This window comes from Drosophila willistoni, chromosome 3R (genome assembly GCF_018902025.1).
Source record: "Drosophila willistoni isolate 14030-0811.24 chromosome 3R, UCI_dwil_1.1, whole genome shotgun sequence".
Taxonomy (NCBI): domain Eukaryota; kingdom Metazoa; phylum Arthropoda; class Insecta; order Diptera; family Drosophilidae; genus Drosophila; species Drosophila willistoni.
The window spans coordinates 15,637,858-15,660,757 of NC_061086.1; the positions used below are offsets into that span (position 1 = coordinate 15,637,858).

Below are 22,900 nucleotides of genomic sequence, written 5' to 3' on the forward strand. Positions count from 1 at the left end.
AATCACACACATAAACACTCTCGCAGCTTTTTTTGAAAAAATGTGTGTAAAAAAAATAAGAAATAGAAAAAAAAACAGAAAAACATTAAACAATTTTTTTCTCAATTCAACTGTAAAATCCTATGTTCTAACAAATAATAAAAAAAACAATACACCCAGCTAAAAGTAAAACACAAAACAAACGGAACAGCAACAACTTGTTTAGAGTTTAGATATATATATATATGTACGTATATATATATATATAGAACTATATATATTATAATATAGGAGAGCGAAAACAAAAGGAAAAATTGATAGAGTGCAGCACACACGCTTCGATTTTTAATTTTACAAAATATTATTATTATTATTGTGGTTATATATGTATATAATTATATTATAAATAATTGAAGCAAACAAACGAAAAAAAAAATAAAAAATTATATGTAATCGAAAGTAATGCAAAAACCGGACAATTAAATAAGTCTAGAAAACATCTGTGGTATAGACGCTGCGCTGTCGCGGCAATGGAGCACCCTGTTGACGTGAGAGTTTCGTGTGTAATTCCCTTAAATTTTCACATTGCCGTCCAGAGATCTGTCTGAACTTGTCAATGGCAATCGGCAACAGGTTGTCCACCAGAAAGATTTTGTTTTTCATCACAAAATTGGGCTGAAACGGAAATGAAATATCATTAAACAGCATTCTTTATCTATTTGGATAACTTGATGTCTTACATCTACAGCCATGTCACTGGGCGGTTTTAAGGAGTGCTGGGCCAGAAACAGATCCCTTAGCAAATACTCCAATTTTTGCACTAGTGTCTCACATTTGGCCAAGCATGCACAATGCTCGGTTAGTTGCAGAAAATGTCTTATAAATACCACTGTGGATTGAGTTAAATTCAACCAAGTGTCTCCCGTCGCCTGGCCACGCACATCGATGCCCAGTGCATCTAATTCGAGGAGCAGACGTTTTAAATTCGTTTTAGTTTGCAGATTATATGGTTGCCATATCTCTTCGGTGCGTCCCACAGAATCTAAAAGTCGTTGCCGAGACTCCTCAATCAATGATTCCAATGTGGTACGCAATAATCCCTCCAAATGATAACTGATATCTAAGCCGATCTCAGTAAGTTTAGTCGATGGCTTGCGCACACGCTCCACACACTTGGCCACCGCCTCCAGGGTGGTACCCTTTGTAAGATAGTGCTTGATCAATTGACTGGCAAAATATTGTAATTCGGCATTGCACCAGACGACAAGAGCTACCAAAAAATAAAGTGATAACGTGAGAAGAACTTACAATTTCATATCAATACTTACCACTCACACAAGCCGGTTGCTGTTCAAAGGCCGCTAGAAAATCACAAGCCACTTGCGTTAGATCACAAAAGAATAGCTCTGAGATTTCTGCATTATTTCGACGAGCCTCTCGCTGCGCCACACGAAGGCTAACTGCACATACTTTTAACAGTGTGGAGCTCGCCTGACGATATCTTCCCATCTCCACAAGTATCTTTAATGGCCGCTTGGCAGCTCTTAAGGCAATTTGTAAATTACGATTATGACTATTGGACAACTCTTTGAGTAGGACATTAATCAATTTAATCTCTTGTTGTTTCACTTTGCTTTCAATATTGGCTGCTTGTGGCAATTTCTTACGATTCGCAGTCAAAAAGAAGTCCTGAGTACGCTTAATTAAAGCCTGGGCATCTTCGAAATGACGTTGAGCCACCAATGTCTGGATTTCTTCACTGGCTGTGCCCAGCCACTCTGGTGTCTCATCCTCCAGAGATTTTGGTTCTGTTTGCTGCGGTGATATGGATGCCTGTTTTTCTGGAGTGGTTGATGTTGATTTAGCTTGCTGTTGGTTTGCCGCTCCTTTGGCACGATTCGGTGGCTGTGGGGCTTGACCTTTCTTGGATTTCTTCTGCTGATCAAAACGAAAGGCTTCTTCAAGTTTCTCAATCCATTCGGTTTTGCCGGCTGCTGTAATACTTTGATAGATCTTTGAACCATCCGGTGTTATTATATTTATAGCATTCTTAACGCCATCCAAATCTTTAATATTAATGACAGCTATCTTCTTGGGGTCATATTCGGTGAGAAAGTCCAAGCGTCTGAAAGAGTTTAGAAATAAAATAAATAGAAGAAACTAGGTGGATTCGATTGCCACTTACTTATCATGCTTAACTTTGCACACAATGAGCACGTCGTTGAACAAAAAGAAAAATACTCGCTGAATGGGCCGATAATCATTGCCATCGAGCTCGATTAGTGCCCCTTCATTGAGAAATGTCTTGCCCTCCAGATTGCCATTGAATCCCTGAACCATTTCTTTAACCGCACGTGTGGCATGACTATTCTCCAAATCATCTCCTCCTGCTCCAGCTGTTGCCCCGCTACTGCTATCGACCTCTGTACTGTCAGCTTTGAGTTGAGTGGCTGTTTTTCCATCTGTCATAGAGGCCAGGATATTTCGCTGCTCGATGAGAATATGCGATAATTGATACATTTCCGACTCAAGATCTAAGTAAGAGAATAAATAATTTAAATCAAGGGGCGTCTTCTCTTATTTTCACTCCCCCGCTTACGTGATATCTCTTTGGCCGTTTGTATAAACTCCATATAGTTCTTTTTGCATGTTTGTTTGAGAGTGGCCGAGGTTTGCTCATTGTAAGCTTCGATTTCCTTCTTCCGTTGCTGCAGGTCGCTGCCACCCACACATTCCCGCGTCAGCTCCTTGGTATCTGTAGTCAAGGGGAGCAAGTTAAATACAATATTTTTAAAATATATAAAATCTGTGTAACTTACATTTCTCAACGCTAAAGTTGAAGTCATCAAACTCTTTCATTTTCGGGGATTGGTCCTAAGCTACTCTCCACCAACTCTATTTGTTGTAATTTCTATTTAGAGAGTAGTTATGTATTTTTTGACCTAAGCAGAGTAAGGGGCAGGTCTGTAATAACTGTTAAAGTGTATAATATTGCGTTTGATTTATATTTTTTTAATTTTGTGGTTTTTTCTACACCTCCAACTTGGGTCAAGAAGTTTTGCAGCACTTGTGATCAGCTGCTTCAATTTATTGTTAGCCAACACTGAAATACACTCACAGCGAAACGTTAATGGCAAGTCTCTTAATGTAAAGATAGGCCTTACAATGACTTAAATTAATTAAGAATTTAAATCACCAGCTCTTAAGTAAAAAAGCCAGTAGCAAAATGAATTGGAAGTAAAATTGTTTGACTTTTTAAAGCCATTTAGAAAACCGCAAGTCTGGAAAGCATTTATTTATTTAGTAACAGTTTTGTATTTAGTGACGACACTACTGCTGCCATTCACAGTTTTCAAATCTTCTAATACAACACCCAACTAGAGTGACCTTAAAATGATTAACCATGCACTTATTTGTTTTGTTGTGTTGGATGAGTAATTCCTCCTTCTCCGTCTCAGAATTGAATTAGAATTTTCAGTTTTATTCGTGTAAGTGATTAAGATGGATTGGCTTTTTGGCAAGAAAATTAGCCCTGATGAGATGCTCCGGAAGAATCAGCGGGCTCTCAACAAGGCAATGAGGGATTTGGATCGTGAGCGCATGAAGATGGAACAGCAGGAGAAGAAAATCATTGCCGACATCAAAAAGATGGCCAAGGAGGGACAAATGGATGCCGTAAAGATCATGGCCAAGGATCTTGTGCGAACGCGTCGCTATGCCAAGAAATTCATGCTAATGAAGGCAAATATCCAGGCGGTATCGCTGAAAATCCAGACGCTTAAATCCCAAAACACAATGGCACAGGCAATGAAAGGTGCGTCAATCGAATGATTGGGGTGGACTGGGTAATACCTGTCAGCTGATTCATGCTATTATCTATTTCCTTACAGGTGTGACCAAGGCCATGCAGAATATGAATCGTCAATTGAATCTCCCGCAAATCCAGAAAATCCTTCAAGATTTTGAAAAGCAATCAGAAATTATGGACATGAAGGAGGAGATGATCAACGACGTCATCGACGATGCAATGGAAGATGAAGGCGATGAGGAAGAGACTGATGCTGTTGTCTCACAGGTTCTAGATGAACTTGGCTTACAGTTGGGCGAACAACTTGGTGATCTGCCTTCTGCCTCGGGTTCACTATCTGTTGCCGGTGGAGCTGGAGCAGTAAAAACTCCTGCCGCTGTGGCTGCTGGCGGTGCTGGTGGCGGCGGTGGGGGAGGTGGTGGTGGCGGTGGCAATGGTGGAGCTGGGGGCTCCGGTGGCAACTCACCAATGTCAGATGCGGATGCCGACTTGCAAGCCCGTTTGGATAAACTACGCAAGGATTAGTAATTAATCAATTGCTATCTGCCTGCCGTTTCCCAAATCACATTTTATACTTATATATATATATATATCCACCCATACACCCGTTCCGTAAGCAAAACCGTAAGAAATTATGATCCAGCGGTTTTTGCAGGTCCACCATACTTTATATGTATATGCTAGTGCCGCAAACGTTATTAAATTTACACAGAAGGCTTGTGTTTCCTTTTTCCATATCGTCGAAAATCGTTTGTAATTAGAAAATTAACTCAAATTTCAGGTATAATACTTTAAAAAATTGTAACTATGTTCCAAAATATGCATTATAAATTGTTTTTCTTTAGTGCTTATTCTTGAAATGAGTTTTTATATTTAAAGCATAATTGAAATTGTGAAGTTCAAATTTTTGGCTTCAAAACGAATGTAAAATTTAGCTCAAATAATTTTGAACACTTGTTTTAATGAGTATTAAAGCAAATACGCTTTCGAAGTTGCAGACTTTTCAATTAGATTAGACAAGATTGTTCTTTAAAAGATTTCTAAATTTTAAATAGCACTTTTCTACATGTTTATATTAATCGTAGATTGTTGAACAAGATAATGTAGCTCTCTTTGATACTAAAAAATGCTCTAAATGTTCATATACCTCGTAGATCGTTGAACTGTGTATATAATCTAGCTCTCTTTGATACTTAATAATACATTTTTAGTAAATATGTAAAAAATATTTCACAGAAAAAGTTCCATTAGCAAGAAAAGCTCTAAAAGCTACAGCAAAAATAATATTCTAACAAATTCGAAAACGCGTCATCAAGTTGGTTAACTTTAATATTTGTTTATCACAAAGAGTAGTAAATGTTATTTGCTGTTGTGGCAATTGTTTTAACCTTTTGTTGACCTAAAACTCATTTAGAAACAGCTGAAAGAAATTTAAGAGAGATCTCTAACTTAATGGAAAATACTTGCGCTCTCAGTTCACTTTATAAGTAATAAGCGACAAAAAACATACGTTTTTTAATATCATAACAAGCGTATATTTAAATTTGGATAGATAAGAACAGTTAAGATAAGAATTATGCCATAATTTTCTAGGATTGAAGGGAATCCCTTGCTACGCACACGCACACACAAATCGACCCACAAATGTGGAATCGGGACAATTAACCAATCATGCACTAAGAGAGACTCAGAGTAATTGCAATTGAGGTGCTCTTAAAAGCCACTAGCCACGAACACACGTTCCACTTCGCTAAACACCTTGTCGGCATCGGGGCTAGCATCAATGGTCTTCACCTTTCCGTCATTTTCAAAGTGCTTGATAATGGGCAATGAATCATTGTTGTATGTTTGAATGCGCTTCTTTAAGCTCTCCATGTTGTCGTCGGACCGGCCGGAACCACTCTGGCCACGTCCCAGACACCGCTGAACACAAACATCTTCACTGCAATCGAAGAACAGAACAAACTGCATATCAGCTTTGTCTCCCATTTGCCGATTCCAGCCATCCAAATTGTCCTGATTACGGGGAAAACCATCAATAAGGAAACGCGTTTTGCCAGAATTTTTCATGGCATTCTCCAGCAGCGAACACGTGACCTCAACGGGCACAATTTTTCCATTACGTATGTAATCCTCAATTAGCGAACCAAACTCGGAGCCCTCACGCGAGCGTTCTTCTCGCAGTAAATCGCCAGCTGATAAATGAGTGAATTGAAATCGATCAACAATTTTGGAGCATTGTGTTCCTTTCCCCGCTCCTGGACCACCCAAAACAAAAACGACCTTTGGTGTCTCGTTGGCCATGGTTATGCCGCTGACTTTGTTAGTGTAGATAAATTTCTGTAGTAGGTGGAGGTTCGTGGAATGTTGTCGTTGCAACTGCTGCGTCAGCGTTACGGGTACGGGTAGGTTCACGGCCGCTCGCGTAATAGCCCGCCACATCCAAATGCAAAGTATAAAAGTATTGTTTTCAAATTGGCTTTTAGTTCATAAGCCCAAAGAAAAAGACAACAAATTGAAAATGTTAACACTCTGCTAACGCGAAAGAAGACATGCGCATTTTTATTTTTGGCGGACTCTGTTAGTTTTCCAACAGGTTCAGTTATTTCTTAACATTACTTTTTTCTCAATAACAGCTGTTAGTTGTGTGGCGAGTACAGTGGGTCAAATGCCAATTAAAAATATCGTTGGTCTTAAGAGCGGGCTTTCTATTCGTTTTTTTTCTATACGCTTAAGTACAAAGAATCGAAGATATAATGGCTTACAAAGTGATTTTATTCCACCTACATAAAATCATTACTTAAATTGTTTTAAACCTAAAGGGTTTTTCGACTAATTTGAAATCTTTCTTGTCTAATGTCAAACCACAGTGCAGCAACAGGCGGCAAATTCGAAAGGCATCGAAGTTTAAATAGCTCATTTGTTTTCTAAATCAATTGTGCTTTATTTGTCTGGATCAAATCGGCCACCAATTGATAAGGTATAATATGTTGAGAACCTGGAGCCAAGTCCACTTCCTCATCATCCACACCAACTATTACAGCAGGCACTAATAAATATAAAGGAAGAAAATCTTCAAGAAAAATTCCATCAAATATGACGATTTTCCTACACTTACCTGCAACGTTTGCCTTAAGAAAAACATGGCTCATTAAATTTGGTGTTATAATTCTTTGCTCGGCCTCACCGCGTTGCTGATTGGGCATGTATTGTGTGGCCACCTTGTGGAAATATTCATCCACATTCTGGGAGAGCTCTTGGGCAAATTTTGCTTCTTCCGGCGAGAGTCGTTTATCATCCGGTTCTCGAGCAGCATCCTGATTGATTATATATTGAGTAAAGGTTTCAATTTTTTGCAGGCGACATCTCAGATAGCTGGCCATAATATAACGTATACGCTCCAATTCCATACTGTGAACAACGGCACGAAAATCATTTTTATCCAAATCTCGCATTTGCTCCTCCATATGCGATACCTGTGAGATCATCAGTTCCAACATGTCGGATTGGTGTTGGAGAAGCTCGGGGGCATTTGTTTCGTTAATCCAAGCAGTTTCAAGGATTTCCAGCACCTTAAAAAATAGAAAACTCGTATGGTTATCCACAACTCAAGTATTACCAAAATTGTTTACCTTTTGTGCTGTAATTTGTTCCATATCATCATCATCCTCCTCCTCTTCTTCCTCAACCGCGTGAGCCAAGTCTGGTTCAGTGCTGAGATTAAGCTCGGCCGGAGTTTCAGTATCAGACATGGTTCTCTTTTTGTTTACTAAATAACAATGTTTTTTGGCGCAAATAAACAAAAGTGATCAGCTGGTAGCAACAGGTTTTCGCTTTTACAACACTGTTCCAAAGAAACTGTTATCGCCGACTATAGTTTTTGTCAAAAGCGTGATTTTACAGAAAAATTTCATAAACTAGTAAAATTCTTGTAGATGGAAGTATAAATTTGATGAATTTTGTCTATTTCTCATATCCAAGTAGTTGTTCGTAAAGTCACCAATTTTATTAACGAATGTGTAATTTCCGTGAATTTCATGTGACTTTAAATTAGCTGTGACAGGTAACAATTGTACAAAATATCGCTCATCTCTAGCTAATCTCGTAGCACATGCAATGGCAGGCACCGCGCAACAACAAACCGAGTTCCAAAAGAATTTTCGCCTAATTGTTGAGAAAATATTCAACAATTGGCAAGATCTTCGCCTAGCCGTTGAACATGGCATGGGAGGACGTAATGGACAGCAGGTGAGTCCATATGAGCAGGGAATTCTTAGAGATTTCTAACCTTAAATCCTCCCATCCCAAAGGTGGCCATTCAAATTATGGACTATACGTACCAATATTGCATCGGCAATGAAAACATAACGCAAGGCGAACTGCAGGAGGTTATAGAAGAGCTAATGGATCAAGAATTCAATACTTTGTGTGATGACAATTCCATACCTGAGATCTGTCGCAATCTTTTGCGCTATAAGCAATTGGCTGTAGAGGACAAATATCCACAGATTGAATTAGAATTAAGTAAATTACCACCGGGTAGAGATTGGCTTCGTCCAGACGTTAAAATCACATATACGCCCATCGAGGGAGATTCCTCTTCAGATGAGGAAATGGACGAGGACGGTGATGATATGGAAATGGCCGAAAGCGATGACGATGAGGAAGCAGCAGGCAGTTCACGCATGATGACCCGGTCACAAGCCCGTAAAAAACAGGCTGATGAATTTGTAGAACCCGAAGATGGTTGGACAACAGTGCGAAGAAAATAAAAAAAAAAATAACTAAAGCCTAGCAGTGCAACTTATTTAAATATTTGGTCACTTGGTTTCTTGAGCAACAATATGCAATCCCACAAAGGTGCAATGAAACCTTACAAATTTTAATGATAAGCTTTATTTACATCACTTAAATCCATGAATCTTAATGGCGCTATAGGTGAACGATCTATGGGCTTGTGTATGGTTCCACATAGATTACAATTAATTGGGTCCTTGCGAATTTTTGACTTATTCGAGTTCTCTTTGTCTTGTTTTAATTGCGACCAGTCAGAAAACTCTTCACCCTTGGGTAACACAAGTTTTGGAGCCACTATCGACGCTATTGAATCTACATTAACAGTCAGTGATAGATTTATGGCCGGATAAATCAGAAAAGCGAAGAACCAGGCAAACACCAAAATTAGGAAAGGAATAAACACTGCAAAATATTTATCTGGCAAATAGGAATGCAAACCCAACTCCAAGGGTATGAATGCCCAGGCCACATAGACAATAAATAGGACTGTGAATAACAAGTAAAAGGCGAATCCATAGATGGCTCTATGCGGAGTTGGTGCCGGGCTGTGTTCCGGCATTGTCAAATTGTTTTATCGTATCCTGACACAAAAGCAAGCACTCAAAGAACGAAGTAATGGCTGTACGTAAGTTTTTTACTTGATCCGCCTCGAAATGGACCACAAGACTCTCCTGATCCAGGCTCAATGTCTTTTTCACGAAATTGCGGCGAGGCTCCTGGTCAACTTTAAGCACGCGGTAAGCAATCTCGGCTAAGCGGGGCGTTTCAAAGGGCACTCGTATCGTTCTAGAGATTGGAATTAAATCTTTACACTCAAACACTTATATTAATATATTTACTTACGATTCATTAAGTTTCTGGAGAACTTCAGGCATTGTAAGGCAGCTTGCTACCGCAATTTACTTTTTGCAATTTCTGGCGATTGCACTCTAGTATTTTTCAACACTACCCAAATCCGTTTGTTTTGGCCTTTATTTTAGCCATTTCACACAGCTGATTGTCACAATTCGGATGTGGCAACACTTTTTTTTTTTGAAAGAATGGAAAGTTAATAAATAAATAAAATAATTTTAATAAATCGGTTCAAAAGGACTCATACCATCGGAACTGCAGTTATACGCATGAATTGGCAGACACAAACAGCGAAAGGACGTCTAAAGGATTATGAAGAACAAGGACGACTCTATAACTAAGTCTTATTCCAACTAAAACGAAAATCAGTTGAAATTCTATCTTTTTAGTAGTTCAATCTTGAATCTGATTTGGCTAAATGGCATATAAACATATGCATTCTATTTATTTAAAGTATTATTTTGCATCTACTAATTTGCTGCATTTTAATTTAATAGATTTTAGTCACTACACATTTATCCGCAAGTACTTGTTTCACTTTTAATAGTTTTCTTTATTATAAAAATTGCTTAAAGGTCTCAAACAATAATTCTCATTTACTTCTTGGCTTTGGAGACGCCTCCTTTGGGTGCGGGTTTCTTGCCACCTGCAGTTTTCACTCCAGTCTTGCCGGTAGTTTTGCCAACAGTCTTTTTGGCAGCAGCACCCTTAGAGGCGGGCTTCTTTTCCACAACCTTCTTGACGGGCTTGACTGGTTTCACCAGAGCTTCGCGCTGGCTCTTCAGGGCCTTGACAATCTTCTGCTCCTCAATGAGAAAAGCGCGAACAATACGCTCACGTAGGCAGCCATGGCACAGGACACCGCCATAGGTGCGGGAGACGGTCTTGTGGCGCTTGGACAGGCGGGGACGCTCGCTTGGCCTGGAGGGGGTGATTCCCTTAAGTTTCTCCTTGCACTGACCACAACGAGGGACGGTCTTGTTCTTCTTCACGTACTGGTAGACCAGACGGCCGCCAGGAGTGCGGACACTGTTCGGAACGACAAACTAATATTAATTCCATTCAAAATGCAACTGATAATTTCAGATATACTCACATGCGCCTCTTGTTAGACCGGGTGTTGTACGACAGACGTCTTCTCAAAGTCAAGCGTTGAACCATTTTGAGGCTTTAGTCCATTTCAAGTGATTGAGAGTTTTTTTATAAACAAATAAATAAACATTTTAATTAAAATTGCGGATCTTCCAGCTGAGATGCCGTACAAAAATATTTTCGTACTTACTTACCGTCAATAAACGGGAAAAGGAAACGGAAGAGAGACAAACAAGGTGACCGTAGGATTTTCAGTCGTAAAAATACTAGATGTTTTAAGAAAAATACTAGAAAAATGATTTTTTAGTGTTGGCTAATTTTCTATTGAAGCAGCTGATTGGTAGTGTTGACAAATGTCGATCATAAAAAACCTCGCTACGAGCGGGAACTCCACGCCGGTGAAATAAAAGAAAATAAAAAATTAAAAAATTATATAGAATCACAGTGTAATTAGTTTCTGAATACTTATTAAATCTATATAAAGGAATACCTGTGTGAATATCATTGAAAACAAAAAGAAATTCATTTGTAAAGACGAGATCTCACCGCAATGAGTTTTTTGAAACCAAAAACCCATATAGAACAAGGCGATGTTGTTATACTCTATTTAAGTGTGAATTCCATGCATGCCATTGAGGCAGTGCCCACAATAGTGAACAAAAAGGGCGAAACGATAGCCAACATATTCCAGACATCGTATGGATCGTTAAAAGTGGAAAGTATGTTCGAAGTCTACTTGTGTATATATTTTTCCTACCAACACGACTGAAATACCCTTCCCATTGTAGGTATCATTGGTGTCGAATATGGCAGTCGTGTGGAGCTTTCCAAGGGCTGGGCTTATGTCTTACAGCCCAATCCCGAATTGTGGACTCAAACTCTACCACATCGCACACAAATCATCTATACACCCGATATTAGTATGATCCTGCATCAGTTGGAAGTTCGTCCTGGTGCTGTAGTCATTGAGTCGGGCACCGGCTCGGGATCGTTATCGCATTATTTTCTGCGTGCTTTAAAACCCACTGGACACCTGCATACGTTTGATTTCCATGAGGCACGAGCCGATCAAGCTCGTGAGGAATTCAAAAGGCATGGTCTGGCTGAGTTTGTGACCGTTTATCATCGGGATGTATGTAATTTGGGTTTCACCAGCGAGTTAGATGGTGTGGCGGATGCCATCTTTTTGGATTTACCTTCACCGGATTTGGCAGTGCCGCATGCCTTTAAGGCGTTAAAGTTGTCGGGTAAGTGAGGATCATAAAAGGGGAAGAGGTAGATAGAGAGAGAGAGAGAAAGAGAGACATAGAGACAGACAGATCGAACGTAGTCAGGCAACAAGTTGTCAGCGCCCTTTTCAGTCAGTGGCATGGTAAAATCCTGTTGCCATTGAAGTCCCAAGCGTAGCGGTCAGTCAGCAAGTCAGTCAGTCAGTCAGTGGCTGCCATTTCATTGAGCTTGACATTGAATGAGCCTGATTTTGACATCTGATGTGGCCAAGGCAGGACGCGGGATACTGCTGTTGTTGCCTGGGCAACTTTGTCACTCATTAGTGGAAATGCAGCTTGCAATTGTTAGAAAGAATCGTTTATAATTTCCAATTGGATAAACTCTTAAGCAGATTTAGTTGCATATATAACTATTTGATTTTATTTTTATTTATTTATTTTTGCAGGCGGTCGCTTTTGTTCGTTTTCACCCTGCATTGAGCAGTCACAACGTTGTATTCAAGAACTGACCAAATTGGGATTCAATGAGATCTGCTCCATGGAGGTGTTGCAACAGGAGAACGTGGTTAAAACTCGTACTGTGCCTGTCATTGATTTGGAGTTCCTTAAATCTCCCAAAACCAGCGAGACGCCAACAATCAATGAGGATAATAAAGCCAACAAAGAATCGAAAAAGTATCTAACCTCAAGTAATCCTCAGATCTTGCCCGGTCACACGGGTTTTCTCACCTTTGCCACACTCCCTCCCAACATAGCCAAATAAAAAATCGATTTTATAAATTTTACTCTCTTTCGAAAATATCATTCATCATATGAAAACGAATAATCATCATGGTCGTGGTCGAAATATTTACGTTCATTGGTCTTCACATTCCCACAATGATAGCAACGTTGTTGGATCTGCGATGATTGAGTCTTACGGTTCGAGGATTTGCGTGCTGGTGCCCAGGGAATACGTTGTTCGGGTATGGCCACTTCAGTGCGTTCCGGATTGCCATTGCAGGTGGGACAACGGCCAACAACAGTCGGTTTGGGCAACATGCCATAGATCAATGGTCCTGGCGGTTGATTGCCATAAATGGTGACAACTTGCGGCAGACTTGAGTAAGGACGACATGGAAAAAGCTTCTCGCGGTTTAGAAAACTAAAAATAAACACCACAAAATGAGCAATGGATAACTCAAACTAGTCCGTTTTGGTATAAGAATCATAAGATTTAGATTTTTAAATACACAAAATCAATTTAAATTAAGTAAATGATGGAAAATCTGCTAAAATCTTTAGCAGAAACCTCAGAGAGGTAGAGAGAGAGGAAGACAATGTTTATTTGGTACTCACTTGGGACGCGGTTCTAGCCAAAGATTATTGATACGTTTGGTCCTCATAATGTCACCCAATTTCTGGAGTAAACGCAAGTTTTCCCTTTCAATTTGCTGTTGACGTTCCCTTTCGTTTTGCTGCTTCTTCCACTTGCGTTGGACGTGCTCATGATGACGTGGTGTATTCATATCGATGGCCGGACGGGCAGACATTACCTTCTGCCGATGGTGGGCATAACGCATATCCTCCCAAGGTTGTTGCAGCAATTTGTCGCGTCGTGAGATCATCTTTAGCTAAGCAAATTGAAACGAATGAACGCATTTTAAAAATCCCCTTTCTGCCAAACATATGTTTACAACAAGAAACAAACAATTTTATTTTTGCCTCCATAACAACCTTGCCAGGACAACAGGATCCAGTGGGAGAAAGAGAGAGGGAGAGTGGCGAGGGGGGCGGATTGTTAGCGGCAAACTGCGGCAGGTTGCCTGTGGGACACTCAACAAATATTGCACTATCATGCTCAGATTAAGTTCAATGGCAACGGCGGCGGCGGCGGTCGCTTTGCTCAGCTGTCCAAAAAGGCTTGTCTATCCGCCAAAACAGAGTGACATCTTGCGAGTGACTTGACTTGCAAATTTGTGGCTCAGGTCCAGTTGCCGCTGCAGTTAGTTACATAATTCTTCAATGCATCTTCAGCTGCTGCTGTTGTTACTGTTGTTGTTGTTGTTGCTGCTGCTGCTGCTTGTTAGGTCCCGGTCGCAATTCCAATCGCCAGGTTCTTTCTGTGTAGTAGCCGCTTTAACTTAACTTGCAACTCTTCAACTTGCTGATGTGGTGTGGCGGCAAATGTTCCTTTCTTCTTGCATATCAGGCATTTGCCTCTTACCCCATTTGCCCCTCTTGTTCATATGTCAACTAAGCAAAAGGAAAAAAAAAACTTCTGCCAACTTGTTGCTGCCGTTCTAAATACTTGTTTAGACCACATATATTTCTTTATATATCATTTTGTATTTGTATTTGCATTTTGATTGATTTCAAGTAGGAGTTGAACTCATATTTCAATACACAAAAAAGAAAGAAATTTTAGAAAGCCATGAAAGATTGAAGAGAGACCTCAGCGTGACCTCCATTAAGGGTTTTCTCTGAATGAGCCATTTTGTTTGCTTTTTCAATACTTTTGAAAAGGACATTTAACTAACAATCTTAACTGCTAAAGAAGCAAACCAAAGAAGATAGAAGAAAAACTCCCATTTCAAGAAGAGCTTTAATATCTTATGATTGAATAAAAAACCTTATGATTTTAAACATTTTAATGTTTTTCATCGTTTTTCCATCGACCTATCACTGTCATGTCAAATATTATGTTTGTTAAAGATGATCTTTGGGCAATTTTTCTCAGCTTGAAGATTAGTTGAAGTTTATTAGCCCCCCATTGATGCGATGCTTACAAAATGCTTAACCATTGTTATTGTTGCAGCAACATGTTGCTGGCCTCCCCCTACTGTGCCCCTACCTACCCATCTATCTACTACTATGTACTACTATTTTCTACGTTTTTGTTATTGGGGGGCGTGAGTTGGCACTATTATCGAATGTTTCTAAAGGCCATGCCGCTTATTGGTCAGTTAATTGGAAGATCTGTAATTTGATACTGAGCAACGTGTTGCTTATCACAGCTAAGTTTATTATTTGTATTTGTCTATAGAAAACCACAAAAAAAAAATAAGAGAAATAAATTATCTTGTTAGCTGATCGGACAACTGTAACGAATTTTGCTAAGAAACACACAAAACACAGCAAATACCTGGGCAGCAAGCACATTGGAAACGGGGTGGGGAAAGTCTCATCCCATTGATTTAACTGCTTCACTTTGTTATAAAGATTTTCACCATTTTCCTGTTATGGCCAAGAGTAAGAGAGAGGAACAAGTAACAACTTGTTGACTTGTTCGCAAAACACCTGCTTACTTTATGCATATCTGCTTTTTGGTTTTTATGTTAAAAATAATGATAATTTTTGATTGAAAATATATTTATAAAATGCCATATAATTGACGTAGATGTGTGTGTGTGTGTGTGTGTGCTGGAGGGGCAGCAACTTGTTAGCCCCTTCTGGCTATATATGTAGACAATTTCTCACCTTTAGTGAGACCCACAAATGTTGATAGCTCTAAGAGCGAGGTTAAGCATTGGTTTGGTCTCGGTTTTGGTGAATCTTCATATACACTGTAATAAATTAAAGTATCTAAAATTGAAAAACTTTAAAATCGGGCAATAGAGTGTAAAAATAAAGTCAAAGAAGTAAAGTAAAAGTTGATTTTACTTTGTAGATCGAAAAAAGAAAGAATTTAAAAAAAGATAGCTCAAATTTTATCAAACTCTTAAAGTTCTTTAGCAATTAAAGATTTTTAAAATAATATTGTTTGCAATTCCTGATATTTAAAAAAAAAAAATTAACTAGAAGCTATGACCAAAAAGTTAAAGAAAGGCTTAAGATTATAACTTAAATTGATTTTCTACTACATTTAGGCAAAACAGATTTCACATAGACGATTCTAAATATTATAAATCATTCTTTAACTCATTTAAATGCAAAATATTTTAATATATGGTTTTTATAGTTTTAGTTAGATTAAAACAATATAAACCTCAATATTATGTAGCGCATTGCACAATGTGGGGCTTTTTGTTTTAAGTACTGACAACTGCAACAATAAAGAACAACAAAAAGAGATAGAAAGAGAGAGAGAGAGAGAGAAAGAAGTAGAGAGGGAGAGGGGGCGTATAAGCCTCTGTCCATTTATTACAACATGAGCCGGCAAAAAAAAGTCAGTTGAAACTTGCGATTTGCTGTCAGCTAATAATAATAATTTCGATATTGAAAATACGTTTTCTTAGTTAGGTACGACACTAAACGATTTCGCCCAGTCCGAAGACTCTTTCTGCCAGGTCTTTTAGTCTCCGTGCTAAAAGTCAGGCAACAACAACAACGGCAACAATTGCTGCAACAACGGCAACATCATCGAAAATGTTGACCGTTGGTGGGGGCGTGCTATTTGGCTGCTGCTGCTGCTTCTTCTTCTTCTTCTACCAAAAGTCGTCTTTTTCATGTTGTTGTTTCATTGTATTTATTGTAGTTCTTTTTTTTTGTTGTGTTGTGTTGTTGCAGACAGGTGGTGTGTGGTGTCGATGTTGGCTGTGGCTGACTCTTTGGGTCGTCGTCGGCTGCTTGCCCGTTGGTGTTCAATATGAGCCACAATTGAGGCATTTAATCGAGCATCTCTTAACACGCCTTGGAATGTTGACTTATTATTGGCCTCCCCCGCACCACCACCACCACCACCGCCACCAACACCACCATCATCACCAGGTGCCTTAGCAACCCCAAAGCCATAGCCAAGAGACAGACCCAAAGTCAGACTCAGAGTCAGAGTTGGAGTTGGAGTTGAGGACGTCTCTCGCTCTCTGCAGTCCCACTCTCTCTCTCTCTCTCTCTCTCTCTCCATCTGCGTCGGTGTCAGGAGTCTATAGTTACCTCACAGTAAAAGCGTTTATCATCATTAGACTCAATCTAAAGACGTTTTCTTCTCCGACTTTTTTTTTCACCATATTTTTCTTTGGTCTCTTGGGGTTATCATGTTGATTATGTTGTGTGAAAACAAATTACATTTTTGTGCTCAGGCTTTAACACCATTTGCTGATGGTTGCAATTGTTGTTGTTGTTGTTGCTGCTGCTGCTGGCTAATTATGAAGATGATCTTTGGTTTTTTTTTTTTGCCATTCAATTGACAAACCAATTGCATCAATGGAGAAAGGTATTTCGTTTTCCCCCTATGTCGCTGCCCGTTGCTTGCATCGCAGAGCCGTGAGAAAATTGCAAATCAAAATGAAAAAATATTTTCCAACAAAAAAAAAAAAAGAAAATCCAAATGGCTAATGGCCAATAATTGTTATTGGCAAATGCAAAAATTCACAAAAAGAAGAAATCAAATAAACTTGACTATAAAACCAACTTGGTTATATCTAACACACACAGACACACACACAAACACAGCTGTGTGTTCTATATTGTTGTTGCTGTTGCAAGTGGCATGGCCTGCAGCTGCAACAACAGCAACAGCAACCACAAAACTGTCTGCGATTTGTGTGAACAAGGTTAAATTTGGCCCTGACTGTTAGCCAGTTATTTCTCCAAAAACACTAATCAGCAAAATTGTTTGCCTAATAATTTTAAAAACTCTCTATCATTGAGCAAAATATGAATGGGATGTTTTTTTTTAAATCAATAACATGAAATTAACAATAATCTTTAAAGTGAAAGGACCTTCTGGGACATAAAAGCACAATTCACATATTGAAATGATCTAACAAAATAAATAAGTAATTTTTTGCCACATGAGTAACTATGGAATTGCTCAAGATCTTCAAATACTCAAAAAAAACTTTTGCTAAGTTTAGTGAAAAATATGTAAGAAATTAAACGGATGGACTTAGTAACCATAAAAACAACTAAATTTGAACTTGAATGTATCCATTCAGTCAAAATATGCAAATATATTGAAGAAAATTGAATAAATTGGAAAATAGTCAATGATTTTTGGTTGAAAATTTAATTCAAAATGTATTCAAAATTGTAGGGCAAAAAATTGTTTGTTGTCTTTTAAAAATAAATTTGAGTCGCTAACAAACTAAATTGTCTTTTTGGTCATCTGATAAATATTTTTAGTTTAATTGACAATTGCAAACGGAAATAAATTTCCAAACAATAATTTAAATTTAAAAAATTTTAAACTTATTACATAATACATATATATATTATGTATATTATAAAAGTTATATATAAGATCTTGAAATGAATGAAACATGTAAATCAACATTCATTTCATTTCATATTCATTTACAATTCGAAAATTTTCGATTGACTTCTCCCTCTCTTCCTTTTCGTCAGAGTCCTTTTAAACGCTAATACTCTTAGCCATCTTTGATCCAGAGATATCAAAATCAATCGCTTAAAATCAGATTTTAACAAATATTTAAGCCACATTTGAAATTTACTTAAAACCTTAAATTCTTTTTGTACAAATGTCCATAAAAGGTCCAGGAAATTTTCGAATTTATTTTGTAGTAGATCAGATCCATTCTGCTATATCACATTGAGAATCTTTTTTGCGGAAATTTCAATTATTTTTTTACATTTATAGCAGAGTGTAATTCATTTGTTGTTGCCAAGTAGGTTTTCCAATTTTCTGTTGTTATTCGTTTTTATTTTTATTTTGTTTTATATGCATTTATTAAATGCACTTTTAAATGCAATATTTAATGGTTGCTGCCGATTGTTGTTGCTGCTGCTGTTGTTGTTGTTGTTGCCAAGATAACGTTTTGTGATTTGACTTTAGCCAGGGTCAATGTCACACCTTGTCGCCTTCGCCAGTTGCTGCTGCAATTGCCGCGTTTTTGTTTTTGTCACAATTTATTGCATTCGGGCTGAAAAAAAGTATCTTGAGTTTGCCATTTTATCTTGTCAAAGCAATCGTCTAAAGTTGCATTATTTGTTTTTTTTTGTTAGCTTTTTAATTAATTAACAACAATTGCATGGGTGTCAATGGCAACCAAAATGGCATTTGGTTTGCTGTTGCTGTTGTTGTTGTTGTGGGGGATTTTCTTTTTTTGGGCTTTGCAAATGAGTGGGAAATTGGGTTTGTATGTATATACGAAGTTGATTGCCTTAAAAATATTTGTTGCACGTACTTATCGGGGCTCCTTAAAAAGAGAGCCAAAAACCCAAACCAAATTGTGGGAGTGTGTTAACAACAACAACAGCAACAACAACTGGAACAACAAGCCAGTCAACAATAACAAAAAAAAAAACAAAAAGAAAGGCTAATCAACCAGCTGAAATCTGCGTCAGTTTAGTGCAGGCAAAGAGACGACAACAACGGTGAGGACAAGGAGGGGAAGGAGGAGCAGAAGGAGGGGGAGGAGGAGGAGAACGGCTTATAAAACACACATCATCATCATCTACAGTATCATCATCCTTCGCCTCACATCCACAGGCTTTCTGCTGCTGCTGCCGCTGCTGCTGCTGCTGATGATGATGATGAGGAAGAGGAGCGCAACCTTGGGCAACAGCGTAGCAAAAATTTAATTAAGAAAATCAAGGCGAAAAACTGCGTTGCCAGTGAAGAGGACGACGGTGATGGAGAGACTATCAACGACGACAACAACGCGCTGCTCCAGCTTTCATATCTGATGGAAAAGCAAAGACAAGCCACAACAACAACAGCAAGAACAACAACAACATGCAAACGGGCAACGGGAATGAGGATTGAACCAGCTAAAAACGAGTGCAGAACCAAAAAAAAAAATTTGATGCGATTTGCGATCAGAGTTTGAGTTCGGCTGTGCGACACACAATGTAAGGAGACCACCAAGAAGAGGCAAGGCAAAAGTCAGGCGGGTGTATTTGTTGTTTTTTTTTTTTGGTTTTGGTATCTTTTTATTTTTTTTCTTTCTGTTGTCAATTCAGGCGTATTTCAATGATTATTCATTGGGCATGGCTTTCAGGAACAATTTTAGCAATTAGAATATCAAGCTATGCAGATCTTTTGATGCCACAATTGACATTAACTGAAAGAGAGATAAACAACAACAGCAACAACAGCAACAACAACTCGAGAGACGAGTACTGAAATAATTGCGCACCCTACAACAACAGCAACAAAAGGAAGTTTTCTGTAATCCAGGGGTGTAGTCATTTTCGAAAATATTATTACCTTTAACTATAGAAAGGTTGTTTTCTAAAAAGCAAATCGATCTGAGCTCAGCAAATAAATAAGATCTGGATTCTTCAGATAAGTATATATGTTACCCATAAATACCACACGAAAGGGCATAGTAATTGCTGCTAGAATTTTCAAGGTAATAGCTTATTCTGCTTTATATTAGAGTAATTGAAATCACCTTCACTTATTTTAATAATTATAGTATTGAAATTTTACAAATATTTTCTTCAGAACTTGAACTAAGAAGAAATTTTGTCTTGTTTGGAATTTTGAAAGGCAAGCCCCAAATAAGAAAAAGAAGAGGAAGAAGTAGATAATCCATTTAATAAGTGTTCCCAGGAGTGGTGCTCGCCTTGCCACACCCTCGCTACGCCCATGTCTGTTCTGTGTGTGTGTGTGTGTGTGTGTGAGTGTGTGTGGCGCTTTAATGACATTTCTGTAGAACAAGAACAACAAGCAAACTGCAACTCGCTCGCCCCCATTTACCCTGTTTACCATCTACTTCTTCTCTCACTGTGTGTGGCGGTTAAGAAAACGAAAGACTTAGAACACAAACTTGCAAATTAAAGAACATTAATTTTCACCCAACTTCAGTGAACTTTACTTCTGCTCCAAGTCCCGTCTACTGTATTCTCTTTCGTTCATGTGCTGATTGATTACTGTGGGGAATGCAGTTACTCTTGGTCCTCCTCTACGTTTTGTTCTTGGCTTTTTGTGTCTTTTTTTTGTGTGCTGTGCAGCAGTTTCGCCTGGGAAAAAGTCATAATCATAATGATACATAATAAAAATGGAAAACTTCTAGACGCCATATAAATCAGAGCAAATATGAATTGCTGTTTCTCTTTTTGTGTCTGTCTGTCCGTCTGACTGTTTGTTTGGTTTGTTTTCTTTTGTTTTGGTTTGGTTTGGGTGCTGCGGTTTTGAGCTCTGTAAATGCGATTTACTTGGAACTTTTGTCAATTGCTAACACACAGTTGCACAGTGGATTCATTTAATTCAATTTTAGTTTTGCACTTATGTATGCTTTTTAGCTTAAACATTTATTTAATTTTACATAGTCCCTATTGACCAATCTTCTAAAATTGTAGCAGCAGAATACATGATAATTTGGTTAACGTTCTGGTAATTGAATCTTGGCAAAGCTTTTATCTAAAGCAAAATCGGACAACGGCTTTTAAGCATCAAAAGTTTTATTTAATTTAATTATCAAGCAAGAACATAAAAATTAATGCTTAAAATATTTAAAATTTGGAAACATATCCCCTAAAATCCCCATATCTCCTAAGTACTGTGATCAGGCTAAATCATTTTCATGGATTTCTTTTAAAATTAACAACAAAATTAGTAGAAATAAAAAGCTGTAAGTAATTTTTTTTTGGTAAAAAGTTCAGTGAGAATAAAAAGTTATAAGTATTTTGATTATGCTAAATTACAAAAATTTAATAGAAATACAAAATTGTAAGCATTTTGTTCAGGCTTTTGATTTGCTAAATTATTTTCACGAATTTGTATTGAAAGTAACAAAATTCTGAGTCAAATTAAAGAACTTTCAGTATATTTTACCTACGGAATTCCTAAAATGAAACATTCCATTTTGAAACATTATTCAGTAAAACCAACTTTAAAACGTTTATACCTATTGAATTGAAGTTATTTTGCCACTGTATTTGATTATGAACTGTCTGGGCATTGTTCCACTGAGCTTGTAATTCTGTCTGGTCGCTTTTGTGAGAGCTCTGTATCATTTGGAGTTTGGAGTTGGACTCACTTTGCCTCACCTCCTCATATTGCACATTGAAGTTGTTGAAGGAGATGGAGTCTTGCATTGCTGCTGCTGCTGCAATGGATGCAGTTGCAGTTGTCGCTATGGCCCATTGTCTGTGTGGGAAACTTGTAAAAAATGAAGAAAAAAGGAAAAAAATAACCAACAAAATGCGAAGCAAACACAATGTAAGTTTTCAATGCCAAATGGTTTATGCATTCGACAAAACTTCGAAAACTCTTTTGGCAAAGCAATCATAAGCATAAGCATATGAGGACAATGCTTAAACGCCACATAAATTTATAGTAAATGCTATAGACCGATAAGCATATGCGGCCAGTTTAACCCACATCCATATCCATATCCAAATCCTCCTTCTCAGGCCATACGATTGGTTTCTCCGCTCAGTTTGTGTTGCCTCTCTTTTCTTTTTGGTGCCAATCATTATATTTTAACAGCTTGTTTGCTGGCTTGTTTTACAAATTGAAATCGCCAAAGAAAATGTTACAATAAATTTAAATAAACACAAGCATTTCGCCGACTTGGTGGACTCCAACCTCAAGTCTCTCGTCGACGGACGATGCGGAGCCGTTGCCGTTTGTATCCTCAAACCTAATCGCTGCGTTTAATTTACTTAAATTATACTAATGATCTTGAGAGGAGAGCCTCCAGGTCCAGCAGAAAAAATCAGCATAGCAGAAAAAAAAAACACAAAAACAAAAAAAAAATAAGAAAAAGCAAAGCAAAGTCATTTGTTTGTGGCTCGTTTTGTGTGTGGGGGAAGCAGTGTGGGGAGTTAAGGCGGCTCAATTGATTTGGCTTTTGGCCAAAGCAGCCGCCAAAAGAGCCGCCGACAACGACAACTTCTTGGACTTGCACATGCAACTGCAATTGAGAGAGAGAGACAGAGAGAGGGTAACTACACGGGATTAGTGCGAAATCCGCACCAAAATGTTCAAAAGAGAGTATAGAGTGTCGCTAGATATGGCCTGACATTTAGATGAAGTGTCTGTGAAACTGAGCCAAGTCTCTCCTCGACTCTCGACTCTCGATTTCCAGCTGTGCTTTGGCCACTTTTGTTTCTCTATCTTGGCTTGTTCGTCGTTGCAGTCGTCGTCATTGTAATTCCATTCATAAACAAAACTTTAATTTTATTGCACATTCGAGTTGACATAGTCTCAGGCAGCAGCAGCAGCAGCAAAGGCGTTGGCCAGGCCCAAACCCATACCCCTCAAACTCAACGGGCCAGCATCACAAACGATTATCATAGAGGAGAGACC

At 38.3% G+C, this 22,900-nt stretch overlaps 10 protein-coding genes across 11 annotated transcripts; 3 read left to right on the top strand and 7 right to left on the bottom strand.

Annotated features, from left to right (window-relative positions):
• Nucleotides 1-280: 280 nt before the first annotated feature.
• On the bottom strand, nucleotides 281-3,058 carry LOC6650556 (exocyst complex component 8). The gene is made up of 6 exons (XM_002074057.4): nucleotides 2,799-3,058; nucleotides 2,579-2,734; nucleotides 2,165-2,513; nucleotides 1,308-2,104; nucleotides 720-1,249; nucleotides 281-654 (listed from the first exon to the last, which is right to left on the bottom strand). The coding sequence occupies exons 1-6, from the start codon at nucleotides 2,836-2,838 to the stop codon at nucleotides 469-471; spliced, it is 2,058 nt and encodes a 685-aa protein (XP_002074093.1). The 5' UTR covers nucleotides 2,839-3,058; the 3' UTR covers nucleotides 281-468.
• A 328-nt stretch (nucleotides 3,059-3,386) lies between these two features.
• On the top strand, nucleotides 3,387-4,522 carry LOC6650557 (charged multivesicular body protein 2a). Its single transcript, XM_002074058.4, has 2 exons — nucleotides 3,387-3,793; nucleotides 3,870-4,522. Exons 1-2 carry the CDS (start codon nucleotides 3,481-3,483, stop codon nucleotides 4,310-4,312), a joined length of 756 nt encoding a protein of 251 aa, XP_002074094.1. The 5' UTR covers nucleotides 3,387-3,480; the 3' UTR covers nucleotides 4,313-4,522.
• A 772-nt stretch (nucleotides 4,523-5,294) lies between these two features.
• Nucleotides 5,295-6,313, bottom strand: LOC6651186 (UMP-CMP kinase). Its single transcript, XM_002074059.4, has one exon. The coding sequence runs from the start codon at nucleotides 6,227-6,229 to the stop codon at nucleotides 5,501-5,503; it is 729 nt and encodes a 242-aa protein (XP_002074095.2). The 5' UTR covers nucleotides 6,230-6,313; the 3' UTR covers nucleotides 5,295-5,500.
• Nucleotides 6,314-6,541: 228 nt separating this feature from the next.
• Nucleotides 6,542-7,633, bottom strand: LOC6651187 (DNA replication complex GINS protein SLD5). Its single transcript, XM_002074060.3, has 3 exons — nucleotides 7,420-7,633; nucleotides 6,906-7,359; nucleotides 6,542-6,836 (listed from the first exon to the last, which is right to left on the bottom strand). The coding sequence occupies exons 1-3, from the start codon at nucleotides 7,537-7,539 to the stop codon at nucleotides 6,715-6,717; spliced, it is 696 nt and encodes a 231-aa protein (XP_002074096.1). The 5' UTR covers nucleotides 7,540-7,633; the 3' UTR covers nucleotides 6,542-6,714.
• Nucleotides 7,634-7,763: 130 nt separating this feature from the next.
• On the top strand, nucleotides 7,764-8,576 carry LOC6651188. Its single transcript, XM_002074061.3, has 2 exons — nucleotides 7,764-8,035; nucleotides 8,098-8,576. Exons 1-2 carry the CDS (start codon nucleotides 7,904-7,906, stop codon nucleotides 8,557-8,559), a joined length of 594 nt encoding a protein of 197 aa, XP_002074097.1. The 5' UTR covers nucleotides 7,764-7,903; the 3' UTR covers nucleotides 8,560-8,576.
• A 91-nt stretch (nucleotides 8,577-8,667) lies between these two features.
• On the bottom strand, nucleotides 8,668-9,143 carry LOC26529658 (phosphatidylinositol N-acetylglucosaminyltransferase subunit P). The gene has a single exon (XM_015176789.3). The coding sequence runs from the start codon at nucleotides 9,141-9,143 to the stop codon at nucleotides 8,670-8,672; it is 474 nt and encodes a 157-aa protein (XP_015032275.1). The 3' UTR covers nucleotides 8,668-8,669.
• On the bottom strand, nucleotides 9,109-9,516 carry LOC111519413 (EKC/KEOPS complex subunit PCC1). The gene is made up of 2 exons (XM_023180180.2): nucleotides 9,428-9,516; nucleotides 9,109-9,370 (listed from the first exon to the last, which is right to left on the bottom strand). The coding sequence occupies exons 1-2, from the start codon at nucleotides 9,457-9,459 to the stop codon at nucleotides 9,109-9,111; spliced, it is 294 nt and encodes a 97-aa protein (XP_023035948.1). The 5' UTR covers nucleotides 9,460-9,516.
• Nucleotides 9,517-9,962: 446 nt separating this feature from the next.
• LOC6651190 (60S ribosomal protein L34) lies at nucleotides 9,963-10,777 on the bottom strand. Of its 2 annotated transcripts, none has more exons than XM_047012479.1 (3): nucleotides 10,723-10,777; nucleotides 10,533-10,604; nucleotides 9,963-10,465 (listed from the first exon to the last, which is right to left on the bottom strand). In XM_047012479.1, exons 2-3 carry the CDS (start codon nucleotides 10,595-10,597, stop codon nucleotides 10,033-10,035), a joined length of 498 nt encoding a protein of 165 aa, XP_046868435.1. In that variant the 5' UTR covers nucleotides 10,598-10,604; nucleotides 10,723-10,777; the 3' UTR covers nucleotides 9,963-10,032. The 2 variants fall into 2 exon arrangements, with proteins under 2 accessions (XP_046868435.1, XP_023035944.1); XM_023180176.2 differs by having other exon boundaries at nucleotides 10,719-10,741.
• Nucleotides 10,778-10,834: 57 nt separating this feature from the next.
• LOC6651191 (tRNA (adenine(58)-N(1))-methyltransferase catalytic subunit TRMT61A) lies at nucleotides 10,835-12,542 on the top strand. Its single transcript, XM_002074064.4, has 3 exons — nucleotides 10,835-11,247; nucleotides 11,317-11,775; nucleotides 12,204-12,542. The coding sequence occupies exons 1-3, from the start codon at nucleotides 11,079-11,081 to the stop codon at nucleotides 12,518-12,520; spliced, it is 945 nt and encodes a 314-aa protein (XP_002074100.1). The 5' UTR covers nucleotides 10,835-11,078; the 3' UTR covers nucleotides 12,521-12,542.
• Nucleotides 12,543-12,558: 16 nt separating this feature from the next.
• On the bottom strand, nucleotides 12,559-13,456 carry LOC6651192. The gene is made up of 2 exons (XM_002074065.2): nucleotides 13,096-13,456; nucleotides 12,559-12,901 (listed from the first exon to the last, which is right to left on the bottom strand). Exons 1-2 carry the CDS (start codon nucleotides 13,362-13,364, stop codon nucleotides 12,559-12,561), a joined length of 612 nt encoding a protein of 203 aa, XP_002074101.1. The 5' UTR covers nucleotides 13,365-13,456.
• Nucleotides 13,457-22,900: the final 9,444 nt, after the last annotated feature.